This window comes from Anser brachyrhynchus, assembly GCF_964034855.1.
Source record: "Anser brachyrhynchus genome assembly, chromosome: 20".
NCBI classification, from domain to species: domain Eukaryota; kingdom Metazoa; phylum Chordata; class Aves; order Anseriformes; family Anatidae; genus Anser; species Anser brachyrhynchus.
The window spans coordinates 4,080,764-4,101,481 of NC_137713.1; the positions used below are offsets into that span (position 1 = coordinate 4,080,764).

The following is a 20,718-nucleotide window of genomic DNA, read 5'->3' on the forward strand; positions in this document are numbered from 1 at the left end:
CAGCTGAACGTCAGCAACCATTTAATTCATTGCAGTGTCACAGTCCAACGTACAGCCAGAATTACACCTCGGCCAAAAAACATTAGAAGTGGCATTTTATACAGAAAAAAAACCCTCTCCTTTATCCCACAGAGATGTAAATCCCCAAAAGCTAACATATATACATACAGACGTGCCAAATCCGATAAATGCCCAAGTGTCAGGGGGACGATATCCTTAAACGTGAAAGTAGAAAACTGCCAAGTTGCCCTCTAAAAGTAGAACTCGACTGTAACAGTCTTCAAAGGTTGGAACTAAAAATCCATTTTTTCTTTTATTTCTTATCTCCAGAATGAAATGCAGATAATGAAACAGGAGAAGCCTTCAGGGGAAGATACGCGACGATAACTCGAACATCATATTCAGCTATTCATAATTTAGTTAGAGAATCATCCAGAGTCATAGCAAAGAAAAAAATTAATCTAAAATAAATTATTTAGCCCCCCCCCAGGGAATAAGGAATCTCTGCAAAGCCGTGTTCCCTCCGCCCCAGCTGTTGTATCTGATAACGTGTGAGCCATCCTGCACACGCACTGTGAGATAGCGCGTCCTCTGGGAAAGGCTCTTCATAACCCCAACGCTCTTCCCAACACCCTTCCTTCTTTTGTCACCCGACGTGAAATCAGGAGAAGAAATAAATGAAGCTAAGCCGGACTTGGGAAGATTTGTAAAACTGGAGTGATGAGAAACTGCCGTCCCTCACAACCGCTGCTGGGGCATCACCGCAGCTGAGCACCCGCACGCTGCAGCCAGGGTCCAGAGCTGGGGAGACCCCTGAAAACGTGTCCTAAAGAGACGGTGTGGGTGTACCTGTCAGCACACACCGCCCTGCAGCGGCAGATCGGTGTTAGCAATACCTGACTAGTGAGGGTTTCATCTCTGCGGATTTATTCTTTCTGCTTGAATCCCGTGATCAAGTCCTGACTGTTCGGGCGCAGGCTGACTTGCTGGCTGTGCGGAAGGAGTACAGGGTTTTTACCGAGTCAGGCACGGGATCTGCCCTCCCAAAACCACCCAGCCGAGGAGAGGGAAGGGGTGCAGCCCACACCCCTGCCACCACCCAGCCCCCTGCCCTGAGGGTGCACTGGGACAGCACCGAAACACAACCAGGTAGGCACAGGAACCTCTCATTTCCCCCCCCCTGGTTCTGGTGAATCTCCGGGTTTGGGTGCACACAGCTCATTTTCCTGCAGTGTGCCTCACCCCTTCCTCCCTCCCAGATGTGCCACAGCGAATACTAAAATTCAGAGCGACCACAGCCCCCTAAGAACATGGTCCTAAGGCCCAACTTTATGTGGGGGGAGCCCACCCGAGAAGGCGTCTGACAGCGCGATCACTCCTCACCTCCCAAACTGTTACATGACTTTTTATTTCCTGCAAATCCGAGTGAAGCTTGAGTTAAAATAAAGCAGGCACAACTGGTTTATCTGCCCCTAAATCCACGTGGGATTCAATTGTTTACCGATCGGGCATATGCCTCCCAAGAAAAGCACACAGAGGAGTTTAGGAAGAAATCCAGCGTCACTAACGAGGAGACGACATGTCCCTGCCTGAAACTCCCCTGGGAGGCTTACACAAGGGTCAGGGGAGGGATGCTGATGGCCACAGACCCCAAGCCAGACCCTGTTCTGTGCTGGCTTTGTGGCTGGGTGCCAGCGTGAGCTGGACCCCCAGGAAGGGGGGCCCAGGTTATCTGAATTATTTCACCTCTGGTGCTCCTCCTCTCCCCACGCAGAGGAGGAGGAGGAGAGGAAGGCCTTTGAAGTCTGAGGCTTTTGTAAGCATCCTGTCCGGGGAAGAGGCCCTGGCAGCTGCAGGCTCCAACATTTCCAGCATCTCTCCATGCAGGGCAGCAAAGGGGCCAAAGGGGCAGACCCAAGCTCTGGCCATGCCCCTTGGCATGAGAACCAGGGCTGCTGCCGTACCACACTTATCCCACTGGTGCCGTACCACACTTATCCCACGAACAGCCCTCTGTGGATGGAGGGCGAGACGCAGCACGGGACCTCCCATCAGGGACAGGGGCCGAGCCCAGCACATGCGACGGAAATAACAAGGAGCTGGAGATGGGCTCCGCGGATGTTTAGTTTGGCCTCCAGGGTATCAGGCAAGGCTCAGAAGGCATTCATTCAGCCCTGTCCCCCTGTTCTGAAAAGGAGCTGCCTTGCTGTTTTCCTGGTGGTTTATGCGTGCCTGTTCTGGGAGCAGGGGTGAAACCTGCACCGGGCATTTCCAATGGTTTCAGTGGAACTGCAGGTGCCTGGAGCCCAGCTGTTAAAGGTTTTTTAGCCCCTTTATTTTTTTTTTTGTTTTATTGTTATTGCCCTCCCACCCCCCCAATAAATAATGAAACAGAGGAACAGCTCTGAAAGCAGGGAGTGAGCAGTAACATTGAGTTCTTGGGCAAAAGCCTTAGTAGTGTTGCAGCAGCAGAGCCTGGCTGGGCTGACGGCTGGGATGCCAAGCGTATCGCAGCCGGATATTCTCTGAATCCACCCAAACCACGTCTGTAGCTGCTGACTTCCAGGTACCTGTTTTCTCCACCACACAGGGTTTCATTCATGCTAAGCTACCTAAAGGCAAACACCTTGGTCAGATTCTCCCTCGGTCTGAGCAGAGCTGCAGTGCCACGGTGTACGATGGTTAACAGATCACAGGGCACGACAATCACGGGACACGAATTTTTCAGCAGCAGCTTTCTGTAAAACCTAAGTCCGAAGAGCTTTGCTCCCAGCGACTGCAGCCAGTCCTGAGCAACAGCCTTCTCTTCTGCGGGCTTAGAGTCTTTTTTTGATGAGCTTCTCCAGTTTCCGTATCCGAGAGGACTCCTGCTCTGGCGTAGGAGTGCTCAGCGAGAGGGAGCCGGTGCTCTCCGCTCCAGAGGGCGGTGCCGGGAGGCGCTGGCGGAAGAGGTCCAGCATGCTGCTTTGCTCGCTCCTCTTCAGGCCCTGCGAGAGCAAAGAACAACGAAGCCATGAGGTTAGACTTTCCTGACCGAGGAGCAGGCGTGCATGATGACGGCCACAGCAGAGCCTGTTTCAAACCTCGATCCTTTGTTTGCCCACCAATTGCAGATCTCTGGGTGAGCCAGAAACAACTGAGCTCAGCCCCAGCATAGCTATAAGCAAGGTAACTGACCTGAGGAAGTATTCTTCAGTAGCAACTCTACACACTTTCAGAGTACAGAGGATACACTTGCCTTAAAGAGTGCTTTTCCCACTCCCAAACCCCTCCATATTTCTACTGAAAAAGTCCCCAACAATCTCAACACCACTCTAGCAAACGCAGGATTGGTTCTAACCTTCATGTCTAGTATCTTCTGGAAAGTGTCTGTGCTGCAGTCAGCAAGGAGCTTGATGTAATTGTCAACAAATACAACCGGGGGCTCGTGCGGAGCCATGACCACCTGCCAAGACGAGAGAAAAAAAAAAAAAGAGATCAGATAACTTTTAGGAGTTAAAGCCACTGCTCAGTTCAGGCACAGGAGCGACAGCAGGACTGGTTTGTTGTAAAATAAAATGCTTAAGGAACAGGAAAGGTGTTGTATGTGCTGACAGTGACCGAGAGTGAAGAACAGCAAAGTAAAGAGCAGCCTAGGAGCAGAGAAGGGGTCTCTTCCTGCCCAGCCAGCAGCTCTCAGACCGAGGGGCTGCAGGAGCTGTGAATCGCGTTGCAAAGAGCAGCAGGACTTCGTCTGCGTGCTTGTCAGCTGGCAGGCGCTAGCGCGTTGTCAAAGCTCAAAATTTTATCTCGTTGCGTGGGGAAGCCTTGCCGGGCAGTCGGTGGTTGCTTGGGGAAGAAAGGCAGCGCCGGTGGCAGGGGGGCGCTTAGGGAGTCCCAAGCCCACCGGCAGATCGGGCAGCAGGCGGCTGGAGGCCACCCAGACCCTCCCTTCGGCTGCGCCTCCCTCCTGTGCAGAAGCAGAACAGACACAGCATCTCACAGGGTAACCTGACAGCGCTCTTCCTGCAGATGCTCCCGCCCCAGAACAGCGTGGGGCACAGCGAGCTGCTTCGCAGCCCTCCTGCTTCGTACCCGTTGTGCACTTGGCTGCTGCGTGCTTTGGGTGCAGCCCCTCCTGCACACATCTCTGGGGGCTGGGATGCAGCGTGCACCCCTGCTGCCTTCTGCCGGAGCTCTGACCCTCCCCGTCCCAACAACACGTCACATCAGGAATAAAATTAAAATGGGGACCTGGAGCTACGAAGACGATTACTTACTCACTGGTGTATTTTCCCCTCCACGAGCCGTGAGTTCCACAAAGAACACGGCTTTAGGTAATGCTCGGGAGCAGAAGCACCTCTCTGGGAAGTACGTACGCACATGCAGGGCAGAAACAGCCCAGGACCAGACTCTTCCCTGTCTCTGAAAACGTTTCCATATGTTTCCACTGACCCATCTCACCCCACGCTGCATTCTGTCACCGAGACGTTTCTTTCTTTCGCTGCACTTCAGACCAATGAAACATCATAGCCGTGTGTACACTTATAAAGCCTTAATTTACAGCCCTTGTAAAAATCGTATGCCAAGATGAAAAGCTGGAGCTTCAGACACCGGGGCCAGAGGAGAAAGGAAACAGCTCTGCGGGACGTGCGCGCTGAGATTCCCTCCTCCGTGCTCGCATCTGCGCTTTCTACGGCTTCAATGAAATAATTTGTTTGTGCCATCTACGGGCTTAACGGTGCTCCCGCTGAATTAGCTGCGCTGGTACAAGGCAGGACACAGCACTGTGCGGTGGCACTGCGTGCAACGCAGGCATCGTTTCTGAACAGCCTCTGTACTGTGCAGGAGAGCCCTGAAAACCCCGAGGAGGAGGGCATTAGGCCGTACTTTTGATGGAGTGAAATGGTTCTTACAAAAAAGACTCTTTAATGGACAATTTGGAAGCAGCAGAGAGAGAGTCTGAGCACTGACAGAAAGAGACGACCCGCAAGGCAAACAGAGCGGACAAACAGTCAGCTCTGGGCTCCTGCAAGCAAACCGTCCGACAGAAATACCGGTGGCCCAGCACGAACGGGCACTTCTGAGAGGCTCTTCTACCCCGTAACCGAGAGACTGGTGCTGACACTAGCCCCAGATGCTGGGCTGTGGGTTACCCAGACTTCGGGCAATCGTGTTCAGCCACTGCGATTAACAAATCTTCATCAGCCAACCACTCAGCCTGCTCGCCTGCTGATTATATGGGGCATTATTTTGTAAAATCTCTCCGCGGAGCATTGAACGCTACGAGCGTATCGCTGTTTAATTACTACCTGCTCTGACACCGAGCCCTCACTTGGGGCCGGCAGAAATGCTTTATGCAGCAGCACGGCAAGGATGGGATGTCTGAAAAAGCAGCCGTGCTGCTAATGCAGAGCCCGTGAACCTGCCACGCTTCCACCACTTGTGCTCGCTGCCCGAGGCTCAGGGCTCAGCAGCAGCAATCCATCTCCTGTGCTGCCTTCACGTCAGCCCCGATGAAGCCAGGGTGATACTAAGGGGACAGAAATTACTTCCACTACTTTTCTGATTGTGTATGCAAGCTTCAAGGAAAGACCTGATTGTGTATGCAGCAGGCACCCATCTTCCTGCTCCTGTTAGCAATAAAAAGGAATTTTTCTCCAGGTCATTTCTACAAAAAATTTAGACTTGCTTTAACTCCTCTACTAACACCTCAGTCGTTTTATTCCAAAAGCAGAGAATTTCAGAACTGATTTATGAAGTCAGAGTGCAAACTGACCGGTGACACTGCCTAGGGAGCAGAGCCACACTGAGCAGTGGGCAAGCAGAGGGAGCCCGGCCTCTGCACCTGCAGGATCACAGAACTGTAGGGGTTGGAAGGGACCTCAAGAGATCACCGGGTCCAACCCCATCGGGTCCAACCCCTCCTTGCCTCGGCCGTGGTTTGTGCAAGGCTCTCGCTGCTGGCTGGCCATCCTGTCTGACACGGGGTGCCACCAAGTCACATCCCCACGGTGCTGAGAGCGAGCGGGGGACAAACCCCCTCTGCTCAGCAGAGCACTACTGCAAAGCTCCCAGGGCTTCCCTTGGGATCAAGCCTGACTTCTTATGTCAGAGACACAACAGCAGGGGGAAGGGGAGGCAGGGAGATCGCTTTGCTTGTTACGCTTTAAGAAGACAACACACTGCTTTTGGGTCATTTTCCAGGCACCAGGTCTGGAAAATGAAAAAGGACTCTGGTGAATACAGTAACCCAGACATGTTTGCACTGGCTGTTACACTAGACAGTAAACAGGTGACTCAAGCACGGCTTGGCTCCCCTGCGTGATGGAGTCTGCACAAAGGCCTGGAGTAACCTGAACTGGAGGCTTTGCCCTGAGGCAGACACTTACGGATGTTAGCTCCGATTTTCACGAGCTCCCAAGGAAATCTGGTGCCCCGACTCTTCTAGTAAGCAGAACCCGAGCGCTCAAGTTATCTTGAAAAATGAGGACCAAAACCCAAAGGCTACGTTAAAAGGGAGCGGCAGCAAAACCAAGGCAGATCAGCCAGGTCTCTAGAACAGCTGGCAGCACACCCGTACGAGCACGCATACATTCACGTGCGCTCTGCAACGCTGCGTTCAAAGGAAGGGCCCCCTGGAATTCGCTCGCTCCGGTTCCCAGCCCAGCAGTCTGGCTGGCAGCTTATCAAAAGTCTTGAGTTACCTTCAGGATCATTTCAGCCCGAGTCATGCCTTTCACCACTATCCGCGTGTAGCTGGCGGGAGCCTTCCTCACCACCTGGGACCCAATGGAGGGCAGATCCAGGAGAACCATCTTCAGGGAGTGGGTGTCCAGCAGCAGCTGCAACAGCAAATTGCACCCCGTTAGCCAGGCCCCCTAAACCAGGCTGCCTCAGCTGCTATAATCCAACAGGCTTAAAAGTTTAACGCTTCTCACGCTGAAAACATCCTGGTAATTGGGCTGCAGGAGCAGAAGGAGCAGAAGGAACCGACCCTTGTCACGGCTCTTCAAGGAGACAAGATCACCCTCGGCTGTTTATCCCCACGGCTATTTATCAGCACCAGTTGTTGATTCTGACAGAGCGCTGCTCTGCTGCTTGCAGTGACTTGTGGCTGCAAAACACCCGGCACAGACGGATTTCTCCGTCCTCTTCCCTTTGACAGCATAAACTGAGACACCTTGATTACCTGTAGCTGTGCCATTATTTAAATATCAAGGTCAAATGAATTAACACCATGCTTTCTCTTGCACCTAACCAGCAATTATACCAGGATTTCTGCATTTACTCAACCACTTGATTTTTTTAATTATTATTTTAAAGAAAACTGCAACACAAAACCACACAATATCCTGTGCTATCTGACACACGAAGCTCGCAGCCTGCTGTATGGTGGTTTTTACCAGACCAGCAGCTATACAAGCAGCAAACAGCAGCCACTAAATTCAGCAGAGTGCTCAACCACTGTCTGATAACGAAGTGTTGTGGGTTAGAATATCATAGAGCAAGTTACCCCAAATACTGCACCCCCCTGATTACACTGGGTGTGTTTAAAGAGATGAGAAAAAACTGGCAGAGGCTAGAAATCTGAAAGTAGCAGCAAAGGGACTGAGCGATTACCTACTTTGAGAAAAATGGGACGTAAAAACAGTCTGAGAAGGACACAGGAGCTTCTTGCAGTAGTTTGTCATGGGCAACTTGCTTTTCCTTTCTACGATCACACTGAGGACAATCTCACTACGACACATTAGGCAGGTGCTTAGGAGGTTTGTTGTTAGGGTGCTCTTGATACTTTGACTGGCAAAGGGAGAGCTCAGCTGCCTGGGAAGGTGCCTAGGACCTCCTCCCACGTTACAGGGTCGACTGTGGCCACACCACTACACACCTGCTTTAACCCTGCCCTCCACCAGAACGTACCCCTGTTGCCTTACACTGACTGTACAATTTCCAGACAACCAGAGAGCACTCAGCTGTACCAAATTCAGGCCATGTAACAGTTCTCGGCCCCTTTTCACCAACTGCCTTTTACGTCTTGAGCACAGAAGTGAAATACTACTGCCAACGCGACTGCTTGTTCTTACCTGTTCTGCTCCCACCATGCTAATGGGTTTGCACTTGAAGAGGTGGTTAATGAACTTGGGAATGAAGGAGCTGCAGCGAAGAGACAAAATGACACAGATGTCAGCATTTGGAGTCGTACAATATTCTGTGGTAACAACGCATGCAAAACCAGAACAGCACGGCTTTCCACAGAGACACAGTAAGCGCGTGGTTCTCCATCTGACTGGGCACACTAAGCATACTAAGTGCAAAAGAATTCTACCTGATTTTTTTTTTTATCTATGCTGATCTTAGAGTTGAGAAGTTGCACACACACTCTGTAAATAAATTCCTAGAGGGTACACATGAAGTATTACAGTACAAGTTCAAGAACAAGCAAACTATTGCACATGACAACTACAAGCAACACACCAAGATTTGTACAGCTATTCATGGAGTGGAAGTATCTTGATTGTATCCAGGACCTACATTTCACTGCATACTAGTAATTCCATAGCATGCACACTACGGACTGGACTTGAGGTCCAGCCAAGGCTGGAGGTCTGCTGGGCCCTGGACATTCGCACAGCGCGGCACTCTTCCAGACAGCTCCTAGCCAACGCAATCAGGACAATGAGAAGTTTTGTGAAAAGGAAAACACCGTTACCCTCTTTTATTAATATGGGCTTTAGACTCCAAAAGATTATTAAATTACATACGAAACGGTGCAGAATTTGGCAAAGACAGAAGCTAAGCCCAACATTCATCACCTTGGGCAACGTCTTCCGGAACATCAGCTTTAGTTTTAGCCTTTTGCTTCTCGATACTAGGCTTGGTGGTAGCTTCACCCTTCAGTGGGAAAGCCGATGCTCCCTTTTAGCAGGAGGGCTGGCAAGACAAGCTCCTGCCCTACCAAGCTGCAGCCCCAGGAAAACCCAGAAGTGAGTGTGAGGAGTCAGAGGCAGCAGTGCAAACCCCTCCGGATCGGGTGAGCCATCTGTCAGGATCACACCACCAATCCTGTTGTCTTCCTTTTACTGTTTTACTACCTTTTACTTTGCTTTTACGACGTACTCTGACTCTTTCACATGGCCTTTGTTGGTTGAACGCCTGCAGGGCTCACGTTGTTTCCAGGGCCTTGTCCACGATCTGGTGGCAGGTCTTGGATTTCAGCATCTCTGTCCTAAGTTCTTGCAAGCTGGTCTGGTTTTTGTCCTCTTGAATGAGGTGCTGCATACGGTGATGATCTAATTTCAGTGTGGTTCCCCCTTGCATCTGTCAAGCTGTTTCCTTTCCATGAACAAGGGAGCACGGACAGCACCTTGTTTGTCCTGCCACCTGTTTTCCAAGCCAGGACTTTTATTTTTCAGCCCTTTCTCATGAAAGAATGACAAAAGCGTAACTCAGGCAAGGAATGTGCCAAGCTGCTAAGCAAATCAAAAGAAATGGCTCAACAAAGAATCTTTCCAAGCAAAGGCTTCTTCCCTCAGACACAGCCGCGACCTCTCTCACTGAATCATCTTTTCCTGGAGAGGTGTCAAGTCGAACGATTTCAAATCATTGCTGAGAACCAGCTACTGGGCTGCCCCAAACAGCTTTGAATTTGGCCACCAGAGAGACAACCTTGGCAACAAAAGCTAAGTAAGAGGAGGAAAACAAGCCCCGTCTCCTCTTGCACTAAAGCATTAAAGCAGAGATATAACCTATCTTACAAGTCCATTTTTCAGGTGTATAAATAATTCCCAGACGGCAATTAGAGAGTGCCAAGCACAGCTGGAGCTTAGGCAATCCTGCAAAATGAACAATTGCCAGCAGTTCCGGATGCAGCAGCTTGCTACGAGTGGAAGAGCACAAGAGGTTAATTGTACCTTTGATCTTGCATGTGGGTCCAGCTCTCTCTCTCTGTAGGGTCAGGCACGGAGCTAACGCTCACGTTGTGCAGGAGAAACAGGGAGAGCCTTTCTTTCTGCAGGGTGGCAGACTGGCGGGCAAAGGAACCCTCCTGCTCTCCTCTTTTTCTATTTTTTTTGTGCTATATAAGCACACGGTCTCCCACAGACAGCCCTCTCTTGCCTGAAACAATTCCCAGGCCTTTTAGGATGGCCACCCACAAGCACTGCAGCAGGGTAAAGCGACCTTCCATCCCTGCACGCCTGTTATTTCACGCTGTCTTATTGGAAACAGCTTCTCAACTCCGGCAGGACAGACAATACAAAACATCAGATCCAAGGACTGCTCTGGTTTTTTGAGGCTTTTTTTTTTTTTTTGTCTAGCAAAGACCATCGAGAGCAGTTGCGCTTAAGTGAAAAATTTGCTCGAGTTTCTTGCCTGGGCTGGGCTCGAAGTTTGGCTCTCGGAGCGTACAGCAGGCGATCCTGACGTGAGCAATACGTGCGTCTCCAGCGGTAAACGCTGCGCACACGGTTTTGTACTCTGAATGCCTTTACTCCCTGCACATCCACGGAGCTCGACTGGATGCCAGAAATCATTTACAGTTTCAGCTATAAAACGGAATCCAGCAAAATCTTCTCCATAGAAGCAGGCAAGCCCCCAGCGTAATAATAAAGCAGTGCAAGGCAGAGCAGGAACCTAAAGCACAGAAACCCCAGCATCTGAGAGGCTTCCACCCGAGGGTGTGGCTCTGCCAAAGCCCGTGTTTTCTTTATCCCCTGTGCTGATGATGCATTTAACACAACGCTTTGCTAAGGCGGACAGAGATGCAACCACAGGCTGTCTCCCCGGCGGGAGATGAGCTACTACGGGATATCATTCCAGGCATCCTGGTGTCACTGTTTGCTTCACGCCGCCCTCGAGGCGGTGGCCAGCCCTCGCAGACTCACCCAGGCTTAGAAAACCAGCAGGAGCCTCCTCACTGCAATCCTTCTCCCGACTCCTCTCGCTACAAGCAGGAGCCAAAGGCCAGGGTGGTCGCAGGGAGGTGCACGGCAGCTACCCACCGCGTTTAGCTGTTTGCGATTAACGCCCCGCTGCTCTGGCAAAGGGGAGAGCTGTTTGTTTGTCCTGCCTCTCGGATCTCGGCTCTTCGTCCCCGAGGTCAGGTCACCGAGTGCCCAAACGCACCCCAGCAGAGCAGCCCCAGCCACACCGCTGTGGTTTCTGATTTCAGAGGATAAGGCCCAGGGTGGTGCAGGGGAACAGAGCCCACCAGCAGCCCGCCAGCACCTCCGGGGCTCCGGCTGCTTCAGCTGCTTCCCGCTGTTTGGAGGAGCGAGGGCTGCACGTTGGTCACAACAAAGCAAAAGCGACAGATTAGGTTAGAGGATGGATGCGATTTCGGGTGGCAATTTTTCTTCTCCCAGACTTGGCTCGGATCCCTCAGCTTTAAATTTAGTGACTTTCGATGCCGTCTCCCCTGTGGTCCTGTAACTCAATACCAGCCCTACACACAAGCCATTAGAGCTGAGAAGCGGCTGCCAGTTCAGAGACACAGGCACTAACATACGGAGAAGCACGACGCCTGCTAAAAGGATTTTCAGTGTGGTGGGGCACACAAAAGGCCAGGTATTTATATGAGACAGACCAGCATATTCCATAAGAATTCAGAGCCTCAAACACACGAATTGTGTGCACATTAAAACATCAGAAGGATTTTAAGTAGGTAACACACTCTTATCACTGTGCTAGTTCTCCTGAAAAGCAAGTGGCACAGAACTCTAAACACTGTCTGGCAAAACCCCAATATTTAGGGATTGCTCTCATCGAACCCAATTTTCACTTCTGCACTTGATCTACAATGCAGTGAATTCTGGACTGTGTCTTAATTTTCACGTACCACCAATCAGGGCTGTAGTTCTATTAAAAAGATTTTAAAGTGAAGCAGCAGTTTTGTAGGTTTCTGTGGTCTTCCGTGGAGCAAGCTCTGAGGAAGGCCCTCAGTTTAGGTTTCAACGCTTCTCGAATGTGAGAGTTGGGTATTTTACCCAGAGTTTACTCGGTATGCGCTTAGCAATAAAGTTAAAAGGGAGACAACTAAGCTGAGGTATTAAGAGTGTGCTGTGAACAGCTGAGTAAATGTTTTTTTATATTATTTATCACCATGTTAGCGATATAAAATTCAAGCGTAACCACACAGAAGGCTTAAGTGCAATAAATTTCGACTGGGACAGTATTTCAAACAGTGATTATGGGCAATGTCATAATATGATTTATCAGTAACTGCTCCTTAATGCAAACTAATGAGTACCCAGAGATAGAAAGGGGGAACGAAACTCTCAGGCCAGCCTCCCCGCTGCGAAAGCTAACGGTTCTCACGAGAGCCTACTGCATCTTTTCCTGCTGAAGCAGGAACTGAACTTCTGGTCTCAAACCCACACAGTAACTGCCAGGCCATACAGTTTATTTCAGGATGATTAGCTTATTAGAGATGAATGAAATGTTTAAGTATTTTAAAGAGTGACATATGATACGTGTGGTACTGCTCCCAAGCATCTACCCGGACAGCCCCATGCAACCAGTTGTACACAACCGGCCAGCTCCTCCCGGGGCTTTTTCACGGGGCACTGGCATGCAGAGCTCAACTGGTCTCAGGAAAGCAGGAAAGAGTTCAAAGTGTATTCCCAAAAAAAGAGAATTTTGGTTTTGGACACAGCTTCCAAGTTTGGACTTCACCCTCAACCCTGATTCCAAAGGCAAGGGGAATTCCTGTCTCATCTTCCAGTTCCTTTCACCCTGCCCAACATCAAGTGACTTGCCAGGAAGACATTTGGAATAACCCTCAAAATCTAAATGTATATTTCCACTCTTCTCTGAAACATTTTTGCACAGAAAAGCAGATTTTAATCTGTTAACTTAGAATTTATTCATTACGCTTGCCATCCTTACAGTCCTACAATTGATACATAAGTTACTTTAAGGCAAACGATGCACCGAAATTTATGTGCTTGAAATACTTCAGCCTCTTAGCACTGAAGGATAAGTAGGTTTCCATAACAAGAGTTGTCAACTCCTCAGTAATAGTCCTCTATATTCAGCCTTTTTAAGATGTTCAGCCCCAAACCTTCCGTACTTGGCAAAAACTGACCACTGATCATCAAAATATTTTATGGAATGGTTTAGGCACGCAAGAAGGAACCAATCAGTGCAAACATCTGAGAAAATCTGCCTCAGCAAGAAACTTGAGACAAGACATTCAAGTGTCTTTCAACCTTGCCAGCAGCTGCTGGTGTTTGCTGCCCTGCCCCACCTCCCTCTGTGCTCTCCCTGGGTGGGAAAGGTCTTCGCCCAGGCACCGAGAAGGCAAATCATCGCACACAGAGTAGTGAAACCAGAGGCCCTGAGGAATTCTTTACCGTGTGGGTACCTTACTTTGCAAACTTGATGCAGAACTGAGTGAAGTACTTCCTCGTGGATGCCAGGTTGTCGCGGATGATGGGGACGTTCTGCTTGATGTGGAGGATTACCGAGGTGACATAAGGACTCTGATCGCCAACGTGTTCCACGTTCTGCCACTGCATCTGCACAAAGAGGAAAAAACAACCAAAAAGACTGTGTAATTCATTAGGGTTCAAGCGATATGCAAGGAAAACCGTATGAGCTTCCTGCCAAAGGATCTCTAAGGAATAATCAAGAGACTGCCTCTGCAATTCACCACTACCAAGGTCACGTTCTTCGTCACTACACTGACTGATCAAAACCATTCCCAGAACAAAACACAAAGGAGGGAAACCCAAAATGGCCCTTTTTGCACCAGAGCGGAGAGAGATTCTGCCTGGTAATGGGAAGCATTAGCAGTAAAAAGGCTTTTGGAGCACCCTACACTGCTTCAATATGTAACAGCTCCCAGTTTTCTGGGATGAAGTGCCCATATAAATCCTGATTACAGGCATTTGAGAAAATAACTGCAAGCTTGCAAAGTCTGGATTCCTGTATGGCAGCCAAGACTTTAATACTGGTGAGACTGATGACAGATAGATGGAAGAGGTAGAAATAGTCTTGAAGTCCAAAACACTCTACACCAGCGTAGCTCACACTAAAAACACTTCTGGTGTACCAGCCAGCATGCCAACTTCACCTCAGCCCAAATACACATTAAAAAATAAAATGAGAGGTTGAGTAATTCTTTTTGTATTTTCATTTACCATCAGCAGAAATGCAACGGACTGTTCCCTGTTAGCCAGATATGTGGCTCCCTTGACTTCCTCAGAGCTTTATTTGAAGAAATACAGTGAGCACACAGTACAAGTCGTTTGAAAAAAACCAATTGGGTAGGGCCTTGATGTCCCTGGCAAAACATCTGTGTGTACAAAGTCTGCTGGATGTTCATGTTCCCCAGTGAAAGTGCTCTTAGCACCGCTACTGTTAGAGACGATGCACTCTGCAATGTGCTCCGTGTAGCAAGGTGGAGATGCAACTCCTCCTCTTGGAAATGAAACAGGAATAAAGTGAATACGAAAATCAGGACAGAAAACTGTGCAGATGCAGAAGATGAGCTTTTTTCTTTTGATTGGGTTTGTCCTCAAACCTTTCTTCAAAAGTTCTGGATTTTGCATGCAAGTTTTTTTTAATTCCCGTCTTTAATTTAGAAACGGCTACTTTGCCACCAAAACCCAGCTCGTTCAAATACACCCAAACATGCAGCATAAGTTACTTAATGGGCGAAGAAGCCAAATTCTTTGCAAAATCAGTGTCTGCCAGAGTCTACACACATCCTCTACCACAGCTATCCTTATTTAAGCCAAGCAAACAAAACCCCGAAGTGCTCATCTCGCAGTAACTGAGTAGCTAGCAGGGAGATTTTTCATCATCTGCTCTACAGGTTATAATTCCGTCTTACTTTCAGCTGGAAGATTGCTCGGAAGACAGCTGCTTTTCTACTGCTTGTGGCAATTTTCACAGCAGAAGAAAAGGCTCTGTGCCTGTCTCCCTGATGGACTTGCACACGGACTCCCAGCGCTGGCCATTCCCAAACGAACGGAGCGTCCCCGTACACAGGAACAGCCAGAAAGTGGAAAGGGACTGCTGAGCTGAATTATTACAACAACAACAAAACAGTAGCCTTCTCATTTTGTTGCTTTTCATTCCAAAAGCAATACTTTACAACCAAGCCTTTAAAGCACGAGCAGTAAAAATAGCCCTTTGTGTGTGTGCGCGCGCGCGTGTGGGTGCGTTCCACCAGAAAAAAAAAAAACCAGTAGCTGCAATGAAAGAAATAGCACACATACTGAAAAGTCATCAGAAGAAATATGAGCCCAACTCTTCTGGTAAAGCTTTGTTCCTGTCATCTTAAATTTATTCCCCTTTTTCCCCCATCCTATGTTTTTCTTGGGATATCCACATAGCCTACACACAAAACCGGCCCAAAGGACAGGAGCAGAGGCATCGTGCTCAGCAGCCCAAGGGAGAAGCCCGGTGCCCGGGGAGCAGCCCCAAGCACCCGCATGCCCCAAGGACCTGGGTGACGTGGCTGGCTGCACAGCAGGGACCCGTGATACCCTCAGAGTTGTTTTTGCATAGCACAAACACACAACCCTCAGGATTTTAGGGTGCTTTCTTAAGGAAGGGGAGGAGAAAAGAGAAACCGTGAGCAAAACTGGAGTGGTTTGGTATAAAACAAGAGCTCTATAATGTCCTGGGCATAGTGGAAGCCCTAAAGTGCTCCCAGGTCCATCTGGCTGTGAACCCCATGTCCCCACGTGTCCCTATGTCCCCAGAGAGCTGGGAGTGGGGTGAAAGGGCCAAACCAAGAACCACCAGGTCCCTGTGACATACCCAGTGCAGACACAGGTCTCTAGCTAAAGGGGTTGCTTTGTGGATTTAACCTGGGACAAATCAGTCTCCAAGTCTCCCCGTGCACGACAGCATCCCTACTCATTAGAGCAGGGATGTAGAGAACATCGTTAAAGGCTCTGGTACCGGGCACAGGCAGCATCCACACCACCAGGCCAGTGCCTTCTGCCCTGACCTCGTGTCACAGGCAGGACGAGGTGGGAGGGTAGAGGAAGGCCAGGAGGGTGATGCAGGCAGCAGATATCGCCGCCTTTGAAACCATTTTAGTTCGCACTCTGCTGTATGCTGCACCTTGGCTGCTGGCTGCAGTGCACTCACACTGACTTTTAATTAGCAGCTCCGATCGCTCTGCTCTTGGGTTTTCCTTGGATGTAGCGGAGAGATCATTAAAGCTCTGTGCTTAAGCACTTGCTGTTGTCCACTCAATTGTAAGGAAGTGGGAAATTACAGCTGTGCCAGAAGGTGTTTTTTTTTTAGCAAAATATAAAAAACAGCAAGCAAGCTACATAAGGCACTAAAACATCCCCCAGTCCCACTTACATACACAGTTTTACATATAAATTGATGTTTAATTCAGCAAATAAATAAAACCTTATCCAGTGCAATCCATAAACTTAATTGGGGCAAAAATATCTCATGCAGCTTAGCAGTTCCTCTTCCCAACAATTAAAAAGCACACCAGGCAACTTAAATGCCACAACATGTTCACGGTACTTTGTTATCCACAAAAAGTACTGTGCAGCAGCAAGTGATTTGCTGTCAGCACCCAAACTTCCCCAGTGCCTGCTCCTCCTTACCTCCAGCCCTCCAGGTGCACACACCAACATCTGCAACCCCGGGGACAGCAGGGGAATCGTGTGTGCTCTGTCCCAGGGTACCACACCATTAGCAGTGGTACTTGTACCACACCGGTAGCCATGTCACCAGGAGGAAATTGTCTACGTATTTGTTCTTCCCATTACAGTTTTCATGAGCTTGCTACTGAGAGCTACTGAGCCCCGCAGAGCGGCAGAGAACAGGGCCCCTCGGAGCTAACACAGCTGCTGGCTCTGCACCGGGGACAAACTATAGCTATCTGTGCCATCAGCAGCTCCGAAATACAGACGTGCCTTTCCGGGTGCCCACATTTATTTCAGAAGCAGCTCTGATATTGAAAATTGTAGTGAACAACTTTCACAACCAGCGAGCAAATGACCACAATCACTAAGCGACAAGAGCAAACCTCTTCACTTAGACATGGGGTGGTGCAGGTGGCAGGCTGAAGTGAGAGCAATGCACTTGCATAAAAGTATCCTATAAGATTTTTGCAAATGCAGAATATGGCACCAGGGGTTTAGGGCAAACCCCTCCCCTATCCCACATTCCACTCCTATGGACATGTTTAATCATTCTACACCTGTTGTAGAATTTGAGTAAAGATTATCACCTACAAATTTTGTAAGACAGAGCTTTGTCGTCACATCATTTACCCATTTCTTCCAGAACACCTAAGTTCAAGAATCAGCAAAACTGAGCACCATTGCCAGCTGAAAGCAACATCCATGATGCTGTATTCCCTGTTAACTCTCTCAATGTCGCCTGAAGCCAAAGCGGATTTAGAGGTGTAAGTATTTCTTAATCTACTTCTATAGTTACCAAACATTTTTGCAAGAAAAAAAAAGTCTAACTCACAAAGGATCAGCAATGTTCAACCTTGGAGAACATCAGAGTGAAGTAAATGAAAAGAAGGTAGTCAGTGGAAGGGCTCTAATGGAGTACTGGTCTTGAGACAGACATGCCTTCACATCACAGGGAAGTCGGAACAGATCAGCCAGACAGCATCGACTCCTTTAATTTGGGCTGAAATTTCACACTTCCAAATACTAACTGTGCGTTTGAATAATTATATGTATTTCTTATTCAACTGTCAGAATAATAAGCCAGACCTAAAGGAAAGGCTAGAGAAGGGTGAAGGAAAAAACTCCTGCACCAAACCCAGGGCTAGTAAAGATGATATAAAGGGACTCTGTCTGATGCAAATAGTGGAATGTGTGCACAAGTGACAAGTATTTATTTAGTTAATTTCACAGCACTTAACTTGTTTATATATCATCAGTCTCATCACATATGCTGCATTTTACTGGTGTTCCAAAGACAAAAATAAATGGCCCACCAGCTGCTGCTTTCTCAAGGCTGTGGTTTACTTGGGCGTAAACAGTTAGAGCTGAGTGATTCAAACACTGCTACACTAGGTGGGTTCAGGAGGAGATCTAAGGAACTGTCACGGCAAACAAGTGACACCTGCAGTGCCAAGCCTTTCCTAATGGTGATATTTTACTGGGAAAAAGAAATCCTCTTTCCATTTGGGACATGTACAAGCTCTATTGCTAGCTGCATTCCACTTCAAATATTAGCTGGGGGTGGCGGGGCTAGTTACAGCTGGAGTACATCATAAAGCAGAAAGTTATTAAAATTCATGGCAGCAAGACAGTGCGTTGATCTGACAAAAACAGAGCTCTATGTTTAATATTTCTAATTAAAAAAAAAAGTTCAATCCGCTTTTGTTGTCTTCACCTCTGTCTAAAGCAGTCTGGGTTTTCACAATACTTTGGCAAGAAACCACAGCTCTGCATTTCAAACACATAAAACCCAGCAGCGTAACTGCAACAAAATCCTTAAGCAGTAATCACATGGGCCTCTCTAGGAATGGCTCCATATGTCCTCAAGAGGATCACAGAAGCAATAGGGCTCAATCCCAATTCCATATTACCCTTCAACTACCTCCATCTAACATCTAAAATTCCTCCCTCAAAGAAAATGAAGATAGCAAATGAGGTGTAGCATTTGAAGTTTCATGCTAAAAAAAAAATAAGTTCTCCCAATCTTAAAGACTCTTGCTAGCATTAGGATTGGAAAGTCTGAAATAGATACTTGCAGAAAGTATTCTACTGTCTGTGTGTTTTAATGTGCTGCAAAAGAATGAAAGCTCTAACGTCGATTATAGTTTTTGGAGTGAAGGATATATTTATAGCTACAGCAATTGCTGCTCTAAGAAGCAAGAAGCAATCAATATATTGATAAGTCTTAGGGCAGTGTAAAGAATATGTCAAGAGTGAAATCAAGCAATCAGCAGACTCTAAGTGTTACCTCTCCCCAAAACAAATCCACCCTTACCTTGCTCATCGCAGTCAGGGCAGGGTCACAGGCAGCATCCAGGTCCTGTACTAACAGCTGTATGCTGTTGGAGATCACGCTGAAAAAAAAATAAAATAAATCAAGCACAAGTTTTAGAACAGTATTCACACAGTATTAGAACTGTCTTATTTGACCATGGAAGAAAGAAAATCCACTAGATGTAGCGTTATGCTGTGAATACACATGGCTAAAATTGTACTGAAAAGAACCCTGGAAAATCTGTATGCTGTTCATTAGGAAGCCACACAACGTGCTTCAGCACAGAGCATATTTTTATACACACATATTTTTACAGTTGATCCTTCTCTGTTTTGACATAGAAAAGGGGCTGGAGATCAAAGATGTCAGACTGGGCAACCCCTCTGCATCAGGAAGAGGAGAAACCCCTGAGTACTGATTGGGCCCAGACGGGAATTCTGCTTAAAATTTAATCCAGCCTGAAAAAAAAAAAAAAATCAGCTATCCAGTCACAGTCAATATTCTACCACTTGCAGAAACTTGCAAAGATGATTTTAGGAAGTACATCTATGTGAGTTCTGAGCGTGTCTCCCATTTGCGAAGATCAAGGCAGAAGCCTTATTTACGTTATGTCTAGGACTGCAGCCATCCATTGTTTGAGGTTCTCAAAGATATATACCAGACTAAAGGACACATTAGTCAAAGATTTTTTCTTTTCTATTTAAACAGCATAATGTTGCTTAGATATATTTGATCCCACTGCGTAAGACTTAGAACCTAATGATGTGCCTAAAGGTGTAACTGATCCTAAGGCAACGGTGAAGGAACGTCGTCTGCAGCAGCTCAGACCACCCTCAGGGGCACGTAACCCAGTGCTTGCACTGGAGACAGCTCCTGTTAAAGCAAGAAGCGAGTGCATTTCACGAAGTACAGTTTTTAAACACAACTTAACTTTAAATCTGCTGCAGATGCCTGTTTACAGCTTCAGGATTATGTGCATAAAGCCATGTTTTACTCCTGCTCTTTCTCATGATGCTACCACAAATAGGAATTCCAGCACCAGTAGGAAATCTGATCAGTGAAATCGGATCCTTCAAACCAGCTTTCCTCCCCATCATCATCTTTGTGAAGGTCTGGGTACTAATCTAGAATTCACTGTTCAAAGTATTTTTAAGTGTCCAGCTCCTCGTGGAGACATGGTATCACCCGCTCACAGCTTCACGGCTGGCATCTGGCTGGTGCTCTTCACTGCAGCCCACTGAGCACGTCTGTTCCTTTTCCTCGAGCTCTAGCACAGAGACTGGAACAGAATCCTAAATGTAAGACTGTGCCTTCAGCACAATTTGTTTGTAACGGCAAACTCATCCAAAATTAGTTGGAAAAATTACTACGGGAGATTAAGCGAACATTAGCTTTGAGTTTCACGGTCCAAAACTTCCACTGGGATAAGAAACACCTGTGGCCATTTCTACTGGTGCCTCTGCTGGGCACCGCAGGGTTTACTCCTCTGGGGGATGTCACCAGCTCAGGCAATGCCAAGAGAGGCAGACTGAAATAACTGGTCTCCTGGGCACAGCTGATTCCTGCAGGGCGGCTGCTGTCAGGAGGCTGTAGGAAAGAGTTGTGGTTCAGCACCAAAATGAAACACAACCCCCTCCGTGGAAGGAAAGTGACTTCATAATTAGTCTCCACACGTCAGGAGTCAATCTAAAGCTGGGTCACCAAGCTCAGGCTCTTGCCCCAAAACCCACAAGATCGCAAACGGGGACAGAAACCGATTTGTCGACACTTCAAAATAAACACACCTGCTGCAGGAGG

The 20,718-nt window shown here is 48.1% G+C and overlaps 1 protein-coding gene across 1 annotated transcript in view; it reads right to left on the bottom strand.

Annotated features, from left to right (window-relative positions):
- Nucleotides 1–290: 290 nt before the first annotated feature.
- Nucleotides 291–20,718, bottom strand: part of VPS53 (VPS53 subunit of GARP complex) — a 62,410-nt gene continuing 41,982 nt past the window's right edge. The window contains exons 17-22 of the mRNA XM_080562606.1: nt 18,922–19,000; nt 13,348–13,496; nt 8,064–8,133; nt 6,687–6,824; nt 3,341–3,445; nt 291–2,987 (exon numbers count right to left, since the gene is read on the bottom strand). Of these exons, the coding sequence (XP_080418732.1) occupies nt 2,817–2,987; nt 3,341–3,445; nt 6,687–6,824; nt 8,064–8,133; nt 13,348–13,496; nt 18,922–19,000 (712 nt within the window). The 3' untranslated portion in view covers nt 291–2,816. The remainder of the gene's footprint in view (nt 2,988–3,340; nt 3,446–6,686; nt 6,825–8,063; nt 8,134–13,347; nt 13,497–18,921; nt 19,001–20,718) is intronic.